General features: G+C 38.8%; 1 protein-coding gene across 1 annotated transcript in view; it reads right to left on the reverse strand.

Moving 5' to 3' along the window:
• Nucleotides 1-230: 230 nt before the first annotated feature.
• Nucleotides 231-17006, reverse strand: part of ctbp1 (C-terminal binding protein 1) — a 37974-nt gene continuing 21198 nt past the window's right edge. The window contains exons 3-11 of the mRNA XM_083980689.1: nt 13549-13693; nt 12175-12278; nt 11221-11323; nt 9786-9910; nt 8099-8188; nt 7479-7609; nt 5899-6026; nt 5308-5422; nt 231-1229 (exon numbers count right to left, since the gene is read on the reverse strand). Coding sequence (XP_083836815.1) covers nt 1031-1229; nt 5308-5422; nt 5899-6026; nt 7479-7609; nt 8099-8188; nt 9786-9910; nt 11221-11323; nt 12175-12278; nt 13549-13693 — 1140 coding nt within the window. The 3' untranslated portion in view covers nt 231-1030. The remainder of the gene's footprint in view (nt 1230-5307; nt 5423-5898; nt 6027-7478; nt 7610-8098; nt 8189-9785; nt 9911-11220; nt 11324-12174; nt 12279-13548; nt 13694-17006) is intronic.

Consider the following 17006-nt stretch of genomic DNA (forward strand, 5'->3'; position numbering starts at 1 on the left):
GAAAAACAAAAGCACTAAGTGGCATAAAAAGGAATTTTTAAAACAAAACAACTCAAAAAAAAAAAAAAAGATTTAAAAAAATAATATACCAACTGCGGAAACTTAATTTCCTGAGATGGTGTGCAAAAAGCTGCCTCTTTTTTTTGGGATGGGGGGTCGGGGTGGGATAGTGGGGGGGGGGGCTTGTTAATTTGGGGACACATTGGAAAAACAAACAAACAGATATTGTATTCTCAAACCAGTTTGGCTACATAGAGAGATCACGTTACTCTTGTTTTTGTTAAGACTGGAATACAAATATCAGTATCTTCTTGCTGTAAGTCTAAAAACTGTACACAGACAGGTTACATTCATTTCATAACCTACTACGTTTGCTTGTACATCAAACTAAGGAAAGGACACAGAAAAAGGAGAGAAAGACATGAAACCCGCTCCTCTAACTTTGGACGCACTACAGTCTAAGACAGCAGAATTTGACTTTGAGTATTTATTTTTTTTCTTTTCCAAATCAAGAGACAGTTATTGTTGTTGTGTTAAACTTCTGGCAGAGGAAACTATTTAAAACTCTACGAAAGTTGTTGATGTGTGAAGATCAACCAACCAACCAACCTTGAGTTTTACAGTCTTTCTCAGTCAGGACTTCAGTTTGGGGGGAAAGGATAACTGCTTTGTGCTTTATTTGCTAAGAGCATTCAGCAGCTATCCACTCCTCCTCCTCCTCATCCTCCTCTTTATCATCATCATCATCCTCTTCATCTTCCTCTTTGGAGTGAGAACTGAACTGGCGGCCGGTAAACCGATCGCCAGAGAGTTGGAGTGGAATCGATTGTTTTGTTTTTTCGGGACCTCAACCTGTCGATTAACATCTTTTGTCGCTATAGGGATCTTTACTTTGCTTTGACACCGGTTGGTTGCCATGCCGACCGCCTCCAGTTGCACATGGACAACAAGCTTTGTGTGTATTATGTGTGTGTGTGTGGGTTTGTTTGTGGGCGAGTGTGAGTGTGTGTGTGTGTGTGTGTATGTGTGGCTACAGTTGGTCGTTTGGATGCTGCTCTCTGTCGCCCTCTGGTGGCTTCACTGTGTTCTGTCCGGGCGAGGGGGCGTGAGGAGGGTGCGTGACGACGGCGGGCGGGAGCGTGTGCGTGATGGGCACGGCGCTGGGCACGATGCCCTCGACGGGAGGCGGGAGGCCGCCGGCGGGCAAGCTCACCACTCCTGGGGGATACCTGGAGAGCAGAGAGAGAGAGAGACACACACAGAAGTAAAGCACAACTGAAACAGCTGCTCGAAATGTGTGATATTCATTCATTCATTTTGATTTATTCCATTCATGGTTTACATACTTCACATGGTTGCACATACAGCTCTGGAAAAAATTAAGAGACCACTCCCAAAATGATCAGTTTCTCTGGTTTTACTATTTATAGGTATGTGTTTGAGTAAAATAAAAAAAATAAAAAATTGTTTTATTCTATCAACTACCGACAACATTTCTCCCAAAATTGAAAAAAAATTTGTCATTTAGAGCTTTATTGGCTAATGACTAAACTAGTCTAAATAACAAAAATATAAAGTCTTTTCAGACCTTGAATAATAATAATAATGCAAAGAAAACATGTTCATCATATTTATTCCTAAAGAACACACCAAAGAATATTTTAACTCAGGAAGAGTTTATAAATCAGTTTTTGTGGGATAACGTCAATGTTTAATCCCAGCAGTAGTTTTTATATAAAATAAGATGTGGTTCAGGTGATGAGCTCATCAGAGTCTCATTAAGTAGAATGAGTTGTGTTTGTGTTGGTATTTAAAAAAGAAAAGAAAAGAATGACTGCCATACATGTAGAGATGCTTTTAAGAAACATTTGTGAAAGTGGTCTCTTATTTTTTTCCGAAACAAAATTCACAAAATGTTTCTTAAAAGCATCTCTACATGTACGACAGTCATTCTTTTCTTTTCCTGAGTTAAAATATTCTTGCTGTGTTCTTTAGGAATAAATATGAACATGTTTTCTTTGCATTATTATTATTATTCATTTTTGTTATTTAGACTAGTTTAGTCATTAGCCAATAAAGCTCTAAATGACAATATTTTTTTTCAATTTTGGGAGAAATGTTGTCGGTAATTGATAGAATAAAACAAAACAAAAAAAAATAATTTTGCTCAAACACATACCTATAAATAGTAAAACCAGAGAAACTGATCATTTTGGGAGTGGTCTCTTAATTTTTTCCGGAGCTGTATTTACATAATGTACACATTGTCACCATGAATGAAAAGGAGCAGGGTGAAGAAAACTTACAGTACCTGCCCCTCTCTGTTGTTATAGTTACATTGGCTTACTTCAACACCAATATTATACTCTATTTCAAAATATTAAAGATGACGAAACATAGTAGTGACAAGAAAACAAACAAAATAGCAGTGGACACCACTCGTCTATCTATCTTTTCTTTTTTCCCCTCTTTCGCCTTCTTTTTTGTAGACACTTATCTTTTCTTTTTTAAACTGAGACATACAACTTTTCAATTCCTTGCTTTGTGAATGCCATAATTTTACACCTGCAACAGAAATACACATTTGTTTTAGGCTTAGCCTTGTAAATGTATGTTTAAAATCAAGCTTCAGTTTGTTGTCCCCGTCCTCCAGTTTGAACAAGTTTTGTAAATGTTCTGGTAATGATGTTCTTTGCTTTAAACATTATTTTTAAGGTCTGAAGTTCTATTATATCGGCCACGTTCAACAAACCTGCAGAAATAAAAAATCTATTTGAGGGTTCTCTATTGCCTGCCTTGTGAATAACTCTTACTGCTCTTTTCTGTAGCAGAAACAGAGGAGCGATGTTACTTACATAGGTGTTGCCCCACACTTCCACGCAATAATTAAGATATGGCAAAATAAATGTACAGTACGGAATTCTTAGTGTGTTAGTGTCCAAGACAAACTTAACCTTATTCAAAATATAAATACTCTTCGCCACCTTGGCTTTTACATATGCTATATGGTTTTTTCATGTCAACTTATCCTCCAGGATAACACCCAAAAACCTAAATACAGACACTCTCTCAATACTCTCTCCTCCAAATGAAAGTACAATTTTTTTTCGATTTGTAAAAACCATGAATTTAGTTTTTTTTCAAATTTAACAAAAGCTTATTTTCATCACCATCTTTTAAGTTTAACTATTTCATTAGTGATGTTTTCAGCAATAAGCCCCAAATCATCCCCAGAACAGAAAAAATAAATAGCCCTTTATATATTAGATTTATAGATCTGCAATGTCATGACTAAAACCAGGCCAAATAAAATATTTAAGACATTTCCCTTTTTAAAATTACAAAAAATAAACTAATGGTATCTAACCATGAAGATTTCATTGTGATGCTCACATTTAAAATATTAAACAGCCCCATCTTTTACCAGACACGATGACCTCATTAATCGGGTTAACACACTGTCAGCTGTTTTTTTACTGCTTCTTCAGTGGAAACTAATTCCTATGAAATGCTGTTGCTGAATATTTTAAAGTGACATTTTCCACTAAGCACCACAGACAAAAAATCCGATTCAGCTCCATTATGATGCGGGCACTGAGCGAAAAATCTCTGAGGTAAACCATCTCCATGGTAACGTAGGAGGGGATAAGTGAGGAAAATATATAACTCCTTTTGTAATTTGGGTATGTTGACCTTTACAGAAATTATAGCGTGCAGCATCACAGCTTTTTTTTTTTTAAATCGCCCTCCTGTGATGTTTTGTTAAGAATCCTGTGGTGTTTTTTTTTTTTTTCACAACGCGTGGAGACTTCATCTGCAGCAACGACTAAATCCTGAAATGTCAGTGCAGTCTCAGTGTTTTAACGGAGCGCAGTGAGACAGCACAATGGGCTACCTACAAGATATGTAATGGATCAGGCTTCACTGCAGCAATATTGATCTACAGTATTAATAATAATGCCTCAAACTACTGCTGCAGATCAGCAACAGGCTTCCCAAGAGCCCGAATGGCAGATGAAAGAATAGTTAAAGGTGGGGAAAGATGCAAGCTGTGCCTTGATGTTGGTATTTGCTTGCTGCTGTGGTCACAGGTATCAGTGGATAGATGCCAGCAGTCTACGGCCCAGCTGACTGTGGCAAAAACTGTATATTTCTTTAGAAAACTATACCTAGCACTAGGGGTGTGCCAAAAAATTGATTCACATAGCAATCGCAATTCTCATTTAATACGATTCAGAATCTATATAAAATGTCCCAAAATCGATTAAAAAAAATAAAACAATGAAGCAAATTCTAAGGAAAATCCATTTCCTTAGAATTTAAAAGGCAGCATGTTTAACTGCACTATTGTTTTTAAAATAAAGAGGCACTTTTAATGTTGTTACTTAAAGCAGAAGTAAGCAATATTTTTGTGTTAATATAAGTCTTAAATAGTTATATCTTCCGACAGCAATCATTTACATAGAGTGTTTGGACCGAAACACGGGTCTGTCAGTCCCTCTGCTCTGCTCTGAGCCGAGGAGAAAACTTTTCTCGTATCCTACAAGTTTTATCCAATGAGGAGAGAGAACGGCATGAAGGGCTGTGTGTGCAGGGACGAGGACCAATAGATCCATGACGAGGGCGGGGGCTGCTAACTCCATCGGCTGACAAGACGTTATGGTGCGTTCAAGGCAACTCGTAACTCGTGTTTTTCCGGCCTGTGAAGTCGTACCAGTTCGATCTGGTACGAGTTCACGGGTCGGAAGTTACGAGTGGCCGTTATAGTGACTTTCACAGGTAAAACAGGTCGGAAAAACACGAGTGGGTTGTCTGGAACGCTACAAAGTCGTAAGTCGTGACTTGAAGCTGTAATTTACGGTTTCAAAAGCCTGCCTGGAACACAGCATTAGCCAAAACGACCGGATCGCTTACTTCTGCTTTAAGTAATATGTGATATTGCTTCAACAATTCCATCTAAGCATGGATAAATGTTTAAAACTCAATAAATGTGAAAAATACACTTTAGTCATTCTGTCTTGCAAAGCAGACTGGAGTAGATCATGAGGATCCTTTGCACACCGATAGACTGAAGCAGAAATCATTAGGAATCCAATCGTTTTGAATCGAAAATCAATTTTGAATCAAATCGTAGCCCCAAAAATCAGAATCGAATGTAATCGTGAGATAGTAAAAGATTCCCACCCCTACCTAGCACTTCTAATCTGATATTACAAACATAAACAAAACTGATATTAAAAAACCATAAACCGTTCAAACTGCAGTGGCAAAAAAAAGTTAAAAGTTCCTCATCGTTGTTGTTGTTACCTATAAGCCCCGTTGAGCTCGGGGTGGACGGTAGCGGGATCGACTCCTGCCCAGTGGTTGTTCTGGGAGAGGAACTCCTTATTCACACAGTTTTTCAGACTGTCTGGGATACGACCTGAAAAACAGAAATGGTGCAAAAAGAAAACGGCAGAGAGAGTGAGAGAAGGAGAGAGAAATATGAAGTGCTGAAGAAAAAAAAAAAAAAAAAAAAAAAGGAAAAAACACCTGAAATGAATGGTCCAGTGTTCTCTAAGGCTCACAGGGGAACTAGTTAGTGTTGGAGTAAACAGGCCGAGCCACTGGGGAAGTCATAAACCACAGAGAACGGAAAAGAAAAAACAAAGAATAGGAGAAAGCGGAAAGAAAGAAAGAAAGAAAGAAAAAGAAAGAAAGGAAGGTGGTGAGGAAGAAAGAGAGACTCTGAAAGGCTTTTTAAGAGTCTCAGCTAAAAGAAGATAGATGGTTTATACTTGACTGTACCAGAACACCTAAAAATATCTCTTTTCAAACACGTGTTTACATTTTTCATCTGGTGTGCGTGTGTGAGTACGTGCGTGTGAGTACGTGCGTGTGCGTGTGTGTGTGTCGTACCTGTGACAGCCCTTCGGATCTCCCTGGCCGCCTCCTCTCTCATCTCCAGCGACGCCTGTTCGCTGTACCAGGCAGCGTGTGGGGTGCAGATCAGATTGGGGGCGTCCTTCAGTGGACCCTGACTGAAACTGACACAGAACAAACACTGCAGTGAGTTACTACTATCTCTGCAACTAATGATTTAAAAAAAAAAAATGTATCCGTATTTTTTAATTATCTTGTGAATTCCTTAGTATTGTATGTTCAAAGGCCTCTGATGTCCATAACAATCAACGTAAATCATTTAAATATCTTATTTTCTCCACTATTTAAAAAGCAGCTAAAAATACATCTCAACTTCTCTTGAATTTCCCGCTCTCTCCATATCCCACATCCTTACTCTGTCTTTTTATGATTTCAATTAATGAATCTTTTGTACCTTATTTCTATTTGTCTCTATTTGTTACTGATTACTTTGCTCTTTATCTCTCCATTTTTTCTTATATTTGTTCATTTTGCTCATATAACGTTGATTATGTATGCACTTTATCTCCTTTTGTTAGCCATAGAAATTTGTATTGTTGTAATTTGTTATAGGGGAGGAACTTACAAGCCAATCGGCTTTGTTCCTTCCGTGCACCATTGACTTTAAATGTGTGCTAAATAAATAAATCTAACCCTAAAAACCTGATCTTTCATCTCATTGGAGAGTTTCACACAATTATGAGTACATATTTTTCTGCAGTGCTGAAATCTGCTTATTTTTGGGTCTTTTTGTACAACTTTTATATTGTCATAATAACAATGTCTGTCCTAGAGCCGAAACTAATTAGTCAGTAAATCAAAAAGAAAATCACTCTACTCTGCTAGATTCCTCTAAAACTAGAATGAAATGTTTTGCAACACAAGTATTTTACTCCATGTTGCATATCTCTGATAGAGAAAACATTTTCATTTCATTTCATTTCTTTATTGAACATGTCAAGAGTAAAAACAAATAATAACAAAATAAAAACAATTAATAAATGTATATTAATAATCATCATCTCTAAAGAAGATGCCTGTCATGTTCAAAAGGGGTATAGAAGTTAAAAACGTTTCTGGTCCTATCCCCTTTTGCTATTCATATAATACTAATGAAAATTACTACTAATAATAATAATAAGTTATGAAAAACAGTCATAGTAAAATATATATTCCAGATCATTTGTACAGTCCATAAAATAAAGAACAAAGAACAAAAACACTAGCCCATCTCATAGGAACTCAGTATTTTGTTTCTAAATAATCTCTTCAATTTAGCTAAATTGCTACACGTTTTCAGCTCATCGCTGCAGTTGTTCCACAGATTAACTCCTTTTGTTGTGACACAGTGACGTTTCATGTTTGTCCTTACTTTAATATACAGATTCCTCTCAAGTTGTGCTTACTTTCTCTCCCTTGGATACTGCTAGGTAATTGTTGTTTTATTACTTTATAGTTTTGAGGTCAACCAGATCGTGTAATTTTAAAACATCATCGTCCACTGATAGATAAACAGTGTATTTCCACCGTATCAGTTCAGGTCACACAGTTTGTAGTAATAACGGCGAGTTTATTACCTGAAAGGCTCCGTCTCATGGACGTCGAGAGCAGCTCCACGTATCCTCCCCTCCTTCAGCGCCTGAGCCAAGGCCTTCTCATCCACCAAACCCCCCCGGGCCGTGTTTACCAGGAACGCCCCCTGACGCATCTTTAACACACACACATGTAATCAAATAATTGCTTTCATCTAATAAGACTTTTTGTTGTTTGAAGTAGTAAAGTCGGCTCTTTTAAAACGTGCGCATGCAGAGACAAAGCTTACAATGAATGCACTTGACCCTATAAATTATGTATTCTGCTCTCAGCACAGAAATTCCCAGTGAAACCAAACCGTAGTAATAAAAATATAATATTGTCTCGGTCCACATTGTCTATTCACCTTCCCGCCTGCAGCAAGGTCAGTTTGCTTCAGAGCTATATTCCTCTGGGCTGAGGAGGAGTCGTCAACAACGGATATTTCCTGGGCGACTCAGTGCACACGGCAGAGAGCCTCATTCATCTGTATGTAGGTAGTGGACTTCCCTGGGTATCCACTTAATATTTATGGCTGTAGTTGATGTAGGGATAAATAAATCATTCCTGAGACTGTGTGTTTGTGTGTGTATACGTGTGTGTGTGTGTGTCCCTGTCCCTCCACCTGTTTGATGGTGAAGTCATTGATCAGGTGGTGGTTGTGTTCGTTCAGGCTGCAGTGCAGAGAGACGCAGTCGGAGTGGAAGAGCAGGTCCTGAGAAGAAAGAAAGAAAGAAAGAAAGACAAAGACAGGACGGTCAGTGAATTCCTCTCCTCTGATTATAACACACAAGTTCAAGTTCACATTTATTTACGTACATAGCACAGTTAAAAGACCTGTGACAGTCGTCCGAAGTGCTTCACAGAGACACAGAGACGGAAACACAAAACAACGCATGTACAAGAAACAAGAAAACATGCATACGGTACCATCACACATTCTCACACATAAATGCATGTAGCACATGTACATATACGAACATATGCGCATACATACACATACGCATACGTGCACGGCTGCAGTAGTCATATGTTAAGAGATTACACATAGATATTTGAACAAAACTAGAGCAGGATTAGAAGGCCCTGTGGATCCGAAGGCCAAGGACAAAAGGTGTGTTTTTAAAGCGCCACTTAAACCTCTCCATGGATCCTGCATGTCTAACATGTAATGGCAAGCTGTTCCATAGTCTGGGAGCAGCCACAGAGAAGGCACGATCGCCCTTGGTTTTTAATTTTGATCTCGGTACATCCAGCAACAACTCACTGGATGACCGTATAGATCTCTGGCTGGATTTCGGATTTGTATAAGTTCTGCCAGATATAGAGGAGCCAGACCAGTTAAAATCTTAATTAAAGACAATTAATAACACTTTAAAATCAATCCTAAAGCGGATAGGAAGCCAGTGGAGGGAGGCCAGAACAGGGGTGATGTGTTGATGTTTTTTAGTGCCAGTCAAAAGGCGAGCAGCCGCGTTCTGCACCAACATATATAATGAATTACAAAAATGGAGCCTACAGTACATGATACAAAGGCATGGATGACTCTTTCCAAGTCATGAAAAGATAAATAAGGCTTGACTTTTGATAAAATACGAATTTGGTGAAAACACATATAAGGAGAAAGAAAAGTCAAAAAATCTTCTATTATATTGTGGCAGTAATTGACAGTGAGCACAAGAGGGTGCTCCTTTTGCCTCAGACTCTGAGTGGGCACAGCAGCAAACCGGTTAACGCACATTTGTCATGGTGCTCGGTGACGAACGTACAATTTGTCAGCCAAGAGAAAAGGAGACAAAGGAGAATTTTCCCCCACTGAAAAGATTTATTGTGAATCCATTTAAATGCCGTGGTCGACGTGCTTACAGTACAGACTCGAGTCTTAGCGGGAGTTTGAAATAGCACTGAGGTGACAGTCAAATATCACTGTCATGGGAGACAGTCTTTGCTGACTGTGGCGTTACATGCAGAGAAACTTAATAAAAGCTGTCAGCAGCGCTCCCTTTGAAACCAGTGTGAGTCTCGAGCAAAAGGCAAAACTTGGACCTCCGTTCCTCAGCAGGAGCATATCATTCATTATTTCTCAAAGGAAATAAGTAGAGAAGATTGATTAGCTTGTAGTTATTTCATGGCAACACCACATTAACCAGTTAGAGTGTGTTAGATGTGACGGTGACGGTCATTCTTCAAGCTGTGGAGGCATTTATTGTGAGTGTATGGGCATTTTTCTTTTTTTCACTAGGTGGTTGCTGATTTCACAGAAACAAAATGGCTCTAGTGTGTGTGTGTGTGTGTGTGCGTGCGTGTGCTACCTGTAGTGTGGTGACCCTTTGTAGTCCCAGGGATCTTTCTACTCCGTCAGCTAAATAAGGGTCATAGAAAATCACATTGAAGCCGAAGGCCTTGGCTCGCAGCGCTACCGCCTGGCCCACTCGACCTAGAAACACACGAACACACACGGGCTTGCTCGTTATTAAACACACAAGTGCGTTTAGACAAAACTCCACACACACGAATCCCCATTCAAGTGGAGCAAAAAACACAATAGCTGCCATTTTATACATCTAATGTTCTTTCTTTCTTTCTTTCTTTCTTTCATCCTATATTTATTTCTTTCTTTCTGTCTGTCTGTCTATCTACTGTATCTATCTATCCCCCTCTCTGTCTCTTTCTTTCTGTATTTCTTTCTATCTACCCCATCTGTCTGTCTTTTTACTTTTCTTTCTTTCTTTCTTTCTTTCTTTCTTTCTTTCTTTCTTTCTTTCTTTCTTTCTTTCTTTCTTTCTTTCTGTCTTTCTTTCTGTATTTCTTTATCTATCTATCTATCTATCTATCTATCTATCTATCTATCTATCTATCTATCTATCTATCTATCTATCTCTTTCTTTCTGTATTTCTTTACCCCATCTGTCTGTCTTTTTACTTTTTACTTTTTTCTTTCTTTCTTTCTTTCTTTCTTTCTTTCTTTCTTTCTTTCTTTCTTTCTTTCTTTCTGTCTGTATTTCTTTCTTTCTTTCTTTCTTTCTTTCTTTCTTTCTGTCTTTCTTTCTGTATTTCTTTATCTATCTATCTATCTATCTATCTATCTATCTATCTATCTATCTATCTATCTATCTATCTATCTATCTATCTATCTATCTATCTATCTATCTATCTATCTATCTATCTATCTATCTATCTATCTATCTATCTATCTATCTATCTCTTTCTGTATTTCTTTACCCCATCTGTCTTTTTACTTTTTTCTTTCTTTCTTTCTTTCTTTCTTTCTTTCTTTCTTTCTTTCTGCCTGTCTGACTGACTGTCTGTCTGTCTGTCCCCCTCTCTGTCTCTTTCTTTCTTTCTTTCTTTCTTTCTTTCTTTCTTTCTTTCTTTCTTTCTTTCTTTCTTTCTTTCCTTTTGACTTCTGAAATTTACAAATTACGTAACGCTCCGGCTCCACACGTCCACTCATTATTGCTGGAAAATGCTCAGACTGTTACAGGGAAGAGATTTGCATTCTCCTCACGGTTTACTAATCGGCTTATATTTTATTGGCAGTAACTCCTTGGGAAGCCAATTTAGCTGAGTTTGGACAAAACTTCCCAAAATGAAAAAAAAAAGAGCGAAAAATTGGTCTGATTAAAAACTCAGTGGACAGTCTGACCAATCGACCGAATCGTACACTACACATGAGGCTAAATACATAAACAGAATATAAACCATTTTCTCTTGCAACTGTATGCTAAGTAGATGTCAGTGACTCACCGAGCCCGATGAGCCCCAGCGTCTCTCCTCTGATTCTTGCTGCCCCCGACGCCACCTCTCGGATCTGCTCCACGCTCTGGACCCGCGTGCCCTCTCGGAGAGCCTGCCGTGAATATCAATGAATTATTATTATTACAAGTAAAAACAACACGGACGACAAAACAACTGCACCTTTATACGATCCAGGTGTATTTCAAAAATGTCAGGACTTTGCACTAGAGTCTAAATCCTTTCAGATATTATGATCACTGTTGTAAAACATGTCTCAATAATAATAATAATAATAATAATATAACTTATAACAAATCATTTTACCGTACCTTCTACATCTTACATCAACGTCTTTCAAATACAGCGACATTCTAAAGGAAACGAAATGTTTCAATCTTGCTGATTTGTCAGTCGACAATCATACGTAACTGTCCAACGTGATAACCAAAAAGTACACCTCTAACCTATACATTGAAAAAAAAAAAAAAAGTTAAAGGGATAGTTCACCCAAAATTCAAATTTCACTCATTATCTACTCACCCTCATGTCGACTAAGGGCTGGGAGAAGTTTCAGAGTTCTCACTTTTCTTCATCCAAAAAGACACACCAAAAAACATCCAAATACCTCCATAGTGCTCGTCTGTAATGTCCCTCTTGTATTGAAGCCCCAACATGAGAAATTGTTCCAAAAAAAATTTAATAAATCTTCAATACAAGAGGGACATTACAGACGAGCACTGTGGAGGTATTTGGATGTTTTTTGGTGTGTCTTTTTGGACAAAGAACCGTCATATGGACATGCAGTGCTGCACGGAGCCCCGCTGTAACTCCTAGAAGGCACGGAGGACTCTGAATTTGATTTTTTTTTTTTTTAATTTTGGATGAACTATCCCTTTAATTTAAATCCAATTCATTTCATGTCATTCCCCTTTTTTTTTTTATCATCCGCACAAGGCTACAAACCTGGTGCAGCCAGGTGGTGCGTCGGTACAAAGTGAGGATGTGACACAGTGTGGAGTCTGCCGTTTCCTCCACTGAAGCCGCTGGCATATTACACACAGCGATGCCTGTTGGGCCAGAGAGCAGATAAGGATTAGTAATAGCTTTTTTTGGGGGGGTTGTTTGAGGGGGAAAAAGGAGTGAAGTTTGGCGTTAAGAGTTTATTTTGGTGGAGAGGTGCAGGCTGAAGGTGTGATGTCAGCAGTTTGCTCCACCAGAGTCGTCTTGTCGAAGGAGATAGGACTCGTTGCTGCAGGAGGGAGATGAGTTTTTTTTTTCTTTTTTAAACTTTACTTCACTTGATGTTCACTTTTTCTCGACAAATATTACAGACTTGTAAACATGTCAGCACATGGCAGGCAGAAATGAAAATACTTTGAGAGAATAACGATGATAATAGGCTACCACTAAGTTAAATTATCCGGCAGTAAAGTAAAACCAATTGAAAAAATGCTAAATTATTCATATCACAAAAAAGAAAAGACAAATCTGGCACAGATTATGACAGTAAGACAATTAGCAGCAGAGGGAGAGATCCGAGGAGGAATAGAAGACATAAGATCAAAAAAGCTACATAGTTATTATTGAAGAGAAGAATATCCAGAAAATATATAAATTATTATATGATTTTGAAGCTATAATTGTTTAAAAAAAAGTTAAAATACTTGAAACAGTTGGTTAAAGGGATAGTTCAACAGAACATTACGAGACGGAGTTGTTTTCGAGGCAAATGCAGAGACTGCTTGTGGAAAAACTGCCACCGACGGGAACGCGGTGGCAGCGGTTTTACATGAATTTGCCTTGAAAACAACTCTGACTTGTATAACGTTCCGTTATTATCTCATAGCGTGGTGAATGTGCAGGTCACAACTTCTCCACAAGAGTGTTTTGGAGTTGTTGGATTGTGTATTTGATTTGATGAGGGAAACCTATGAGCCTCCGTAGTTTAGCTCTGAGCAGCTCACGGCTCTGCTCCGCCGTTCTAAAAATGGCTTACATCAACAATTTAAACCAATTAGGGATTGGCAATGGGCAAATTTGCCAAAATGTTGAACTATCCCTTTAAGTAACTTGAACTAATGAAATATAGTTAGGCTGAGGAGAAATATGACCATTTGATTTTGGAAAAACATGAGAAAAAACAGCCCCTTTTTGTCAAATTGCCTCTAACTACTTTACATCTGGGAATTTGAGCAATAATACATAAAGTATCTGCACATAGGATCGTTGCTCTCACACAACTATATGAAATTTCTTGTATGTTAACTCTTTTTTTCAAAGAAAAAGCCACACAATAACACAGTGTACATGTGTGTGTGTGTGTGTGTGTGTTCTCACCCAGCTCCCCGGCAGATTTGATGTCAATGTTGTCGTAGCCGCTGCCGATCCGTACGATGATGCGAAGAGCTTTGAACTTCTCCAGATCTTCTCTCATTAGAGTGATGGTGTGATACATTAGAGCTCCTACAGCTTCGTTCAGCACCTGAACGCACACACAAAACACACACAAAACACACAGTTATTTTAACGAGTGGCAGTAATATACATTTATATATATGAAAGAGCGCACACTCTTCATGAACCCACTCTCTGTACACTGTAGACTGCATGGAGTGTGTGTTTGTGTAGGTGTGAGCACAAGTGGAGCACAGTTCGCTGAGTTCACTGTCACACTGTTTATATAAAGTATCTCCATCAGGGGCTTTTTCTGGAGGTGCTGTTTATAGTCTATCATCCTCATATCCTGTTTTTAGATATTCCTGCCGGCATGGAATAATGGCATTTCCTGAATATTACCGTGGAAACAAAGCTTTCATCATAACCACAGGAAACGGGATAAGGTGTCTCGAACAAAAACTAATATCAGCACAGCAGCGGTCCTCGGTTCTCGTGGGATTTTGTCTGTGTCTTCTAATCAGGGACGACGGCTTATTGTCTTAAATGGACAATGGAATATAATGAGTCGAAAAGCAGATAATGCGATTTACCTTTATAGAAAAGGAATATGTGTCTCTGTGTGAAAACAGCCTCAGCCGTCACCTTTTAATTGATTTTCTGTTCAATCTTTCAATCTTTTTTCCGCCGTTGCCAGCCACCCTCCTCTTCATGTGTGCGAGCGAGGGTGAAAATGACATGCGGTTCAATTATAATAAAGAAGCCCTTTTAATTACACAATGAGGTGGCTGCTTACTAGAGAAGCCAGGGAGAGGGAGAGAGAGAGCAAGAGATAGAAAGTGAGAGAGCAAGAGCCATCTGTTTCTCCCACGCTGTGGCCGACTGAGCGCGCTCACAGAGAGAGTGTGCCTGGCAGACGCCCAGAACCAGGCGTAACGCTGCCAGACATACAAACCCATTTACAATCCATAGTGACTGTGGCAACATCCGAGCCTGACCCACATTTTTTTTTTCTTTTGGTTTGCTCTCTGTACACTTTATTCTTATTCACTGATTTTCTTCTGTCTTTAAAGGGATAGTTCAACATTCTGGCAAATTGGTCCATTGTCATAATCCCTATAGTCATAGCAGTAGGTTCGTTACCTTCATTTGTCGGTGCAAGCTATTTTTAGAGCAGCAGAGCAGAGCCGTGAGCTGCTCAGAGCTACACTACGGAGGCTAATGGGATTTCTTGGTTTCCTTCATCAAACTCATCAAATACACAATCCAACAACTCCAAAACGCTCTGGTGGACAAGTTGTGACCTGCACATTCACCACGCTATGAGATAATAACAGAACGTTACCAGACAGAGTTGTTTTAGAGGTAAATTCATGCAAAACAGTTTTTCATCAAGCAGTCTCTGCATTTGCCTCCAAAACAACTCTGTCTGGTAACGTTCTGTTATTATCTCATAGCGTGGTGAATGTGTAGGTCACAACTTGTCCACCAGAGCGTTTTGGAGTTGTTGGATTGTGTATTTGATGAGTTTGATGAGAGAAACCAAGAAATCCCATGAGCCCCCGTAGCGTAGCTCTGAGCAGCTCACGGCTCTGCTCCGCCGTTCTAAAAATAGCTTGCACCGACAATTAAAGGTAACGAACCTACTGCTATGACTATAGCGATTATGGCAATGGGCCAATTTGCCAAAATGTTGAACTATCCTTAACCCAAAGCATTCTGCTAATTGTAACACCAAAGCACCTGAAATGCACCAATTTCATAACTTCATGGTGTTAATGCTGCATTCATGCAACACAGTCAGGGAGTGTGGGAACATCATTGGCTTTTAAATATGTCAAATTTCTGTTCTTCTATCTCTGGGCTTTATGTATTTCATTTCATCCTATTTCTTTTTGATATTTTACATTGTTTCTGTATTTCAATTGTGTTGTTTTTTTATGTAAGCCTCTTTGAGCATCTGTAAAAGCGAGTTAATGAAATGTATTATTATTATTATTATTATAATAACTAGAGGTGTGCCAAAAAATCGATTCACATGAGAATCGCAATTCAGAATCGATATAAAATGTCCCAAAATCTGCTGCTGTCAGCCTCCGTTTCCTTAGAATTTCAAAGGCAGCGTGTTTAACTGCACTATTTTTTTTAATAAAGACGCACTTTTAATGTTGTTACTTAAGTAATATGTGATATTGCTTTTATGCAACAGTTTCAACAATTCCATCTAAGCAGGGATAAATGTTTAAAACTCAATAAAAGACACTTTAGTCATTCTGCCTTGCAAAGCAGACTGGAGTAGATCATGAGGATCCTTTGAACACCGATAGCCTGAAGCAGAAATCATTAGGAATCAAATCGTTTTGAATCGAAAATCAATTTTGAATCGAATCGTAACCCCAAAAATCTGAATCGAATCGAATCGTGAATCGTGAGAAAGTAAAAGATTCCCACCCCTAATAATAACCTCCTGGTAGTCCACAGTGGTTATCCACACTGCTCGTCTTGTACCTAAACCAGCTCCTTTTTATTGTGTTGTGTTGTGTGTGTGCCTTTGGAGAGCTTACAACAAAACAGCGTGAATCTGATCTCCTTTTTAAATTAGCTGAATAGACGACATCCGTGTTAATATTGCATTTTATTCAGACGTAATTGCCAGTGATGGAGGCTTGGCTCCATTTTGCTGCTGTTTGGCGACACTCTCTCTGAGTCAGAGCGGCACTGACTGTAGGCCGACGGCTTTGACTCATTAGTCGTAATGACAGTGTGAGTAATGTGATGTGAATGTGGCATAAATGGTATTTTTATTTCCACATCAGAGATCACATGCAGATCAACAAAGGGATTTCATGTATTGTAAAGGAAACATTGATGTATAGTAGCATCTGTTGTTGATTGGCGGATCAATACCCGCCATAACTGTGTGATCAAGAGCTGTGTGCTGTTGTGAATTGTTCCTGCAAACGATACATTGATATTTGTGTGTGGTATTGTCTAATAGACAGTACATAAGATTGAGGTTTACTAAGACACTTGGAGAATAGGAGGAAGATTAGTGCAGGGAGGATGCAGTCGTTAGCAGGGTAAATATATAAACAGCTGCCGACAATAAATTAAAGTTCCAGTAAATGATTTTACATCCAGGCAGAACATTAAAATTCCCATTTCAACCTAGGATCCTACAGTATGTGTGTGCAGTGATGGACAGTAACAGAGTATATTTACTTGAGTACTGTACTTAAAGCAGAAGTAAGCGATCCGGTCGTTTTGGGTAATGCTGTGTTCCAGGCAGGCTTTTGAAACCGTAAATTACAGCTCCAAGTCACAACTTACGACTTTGTAGCGTTCCAGGCAACCCACTCGTGTTTTTCCGACCTGTTTTACCGGTGAAAGTCACTTCACAC

This window comes from Trachurus trachurus (genome assembly GCF_905171665.1).
Source record: "Trachurus trachurus genome assembly, chromosome: 10".
Lineage (NCBI taxonomy): Eukaryota > Metazoa > Chordata > Actinopteri > Carangiformes > Carangidae > Trachurus > Trachurus trachurus.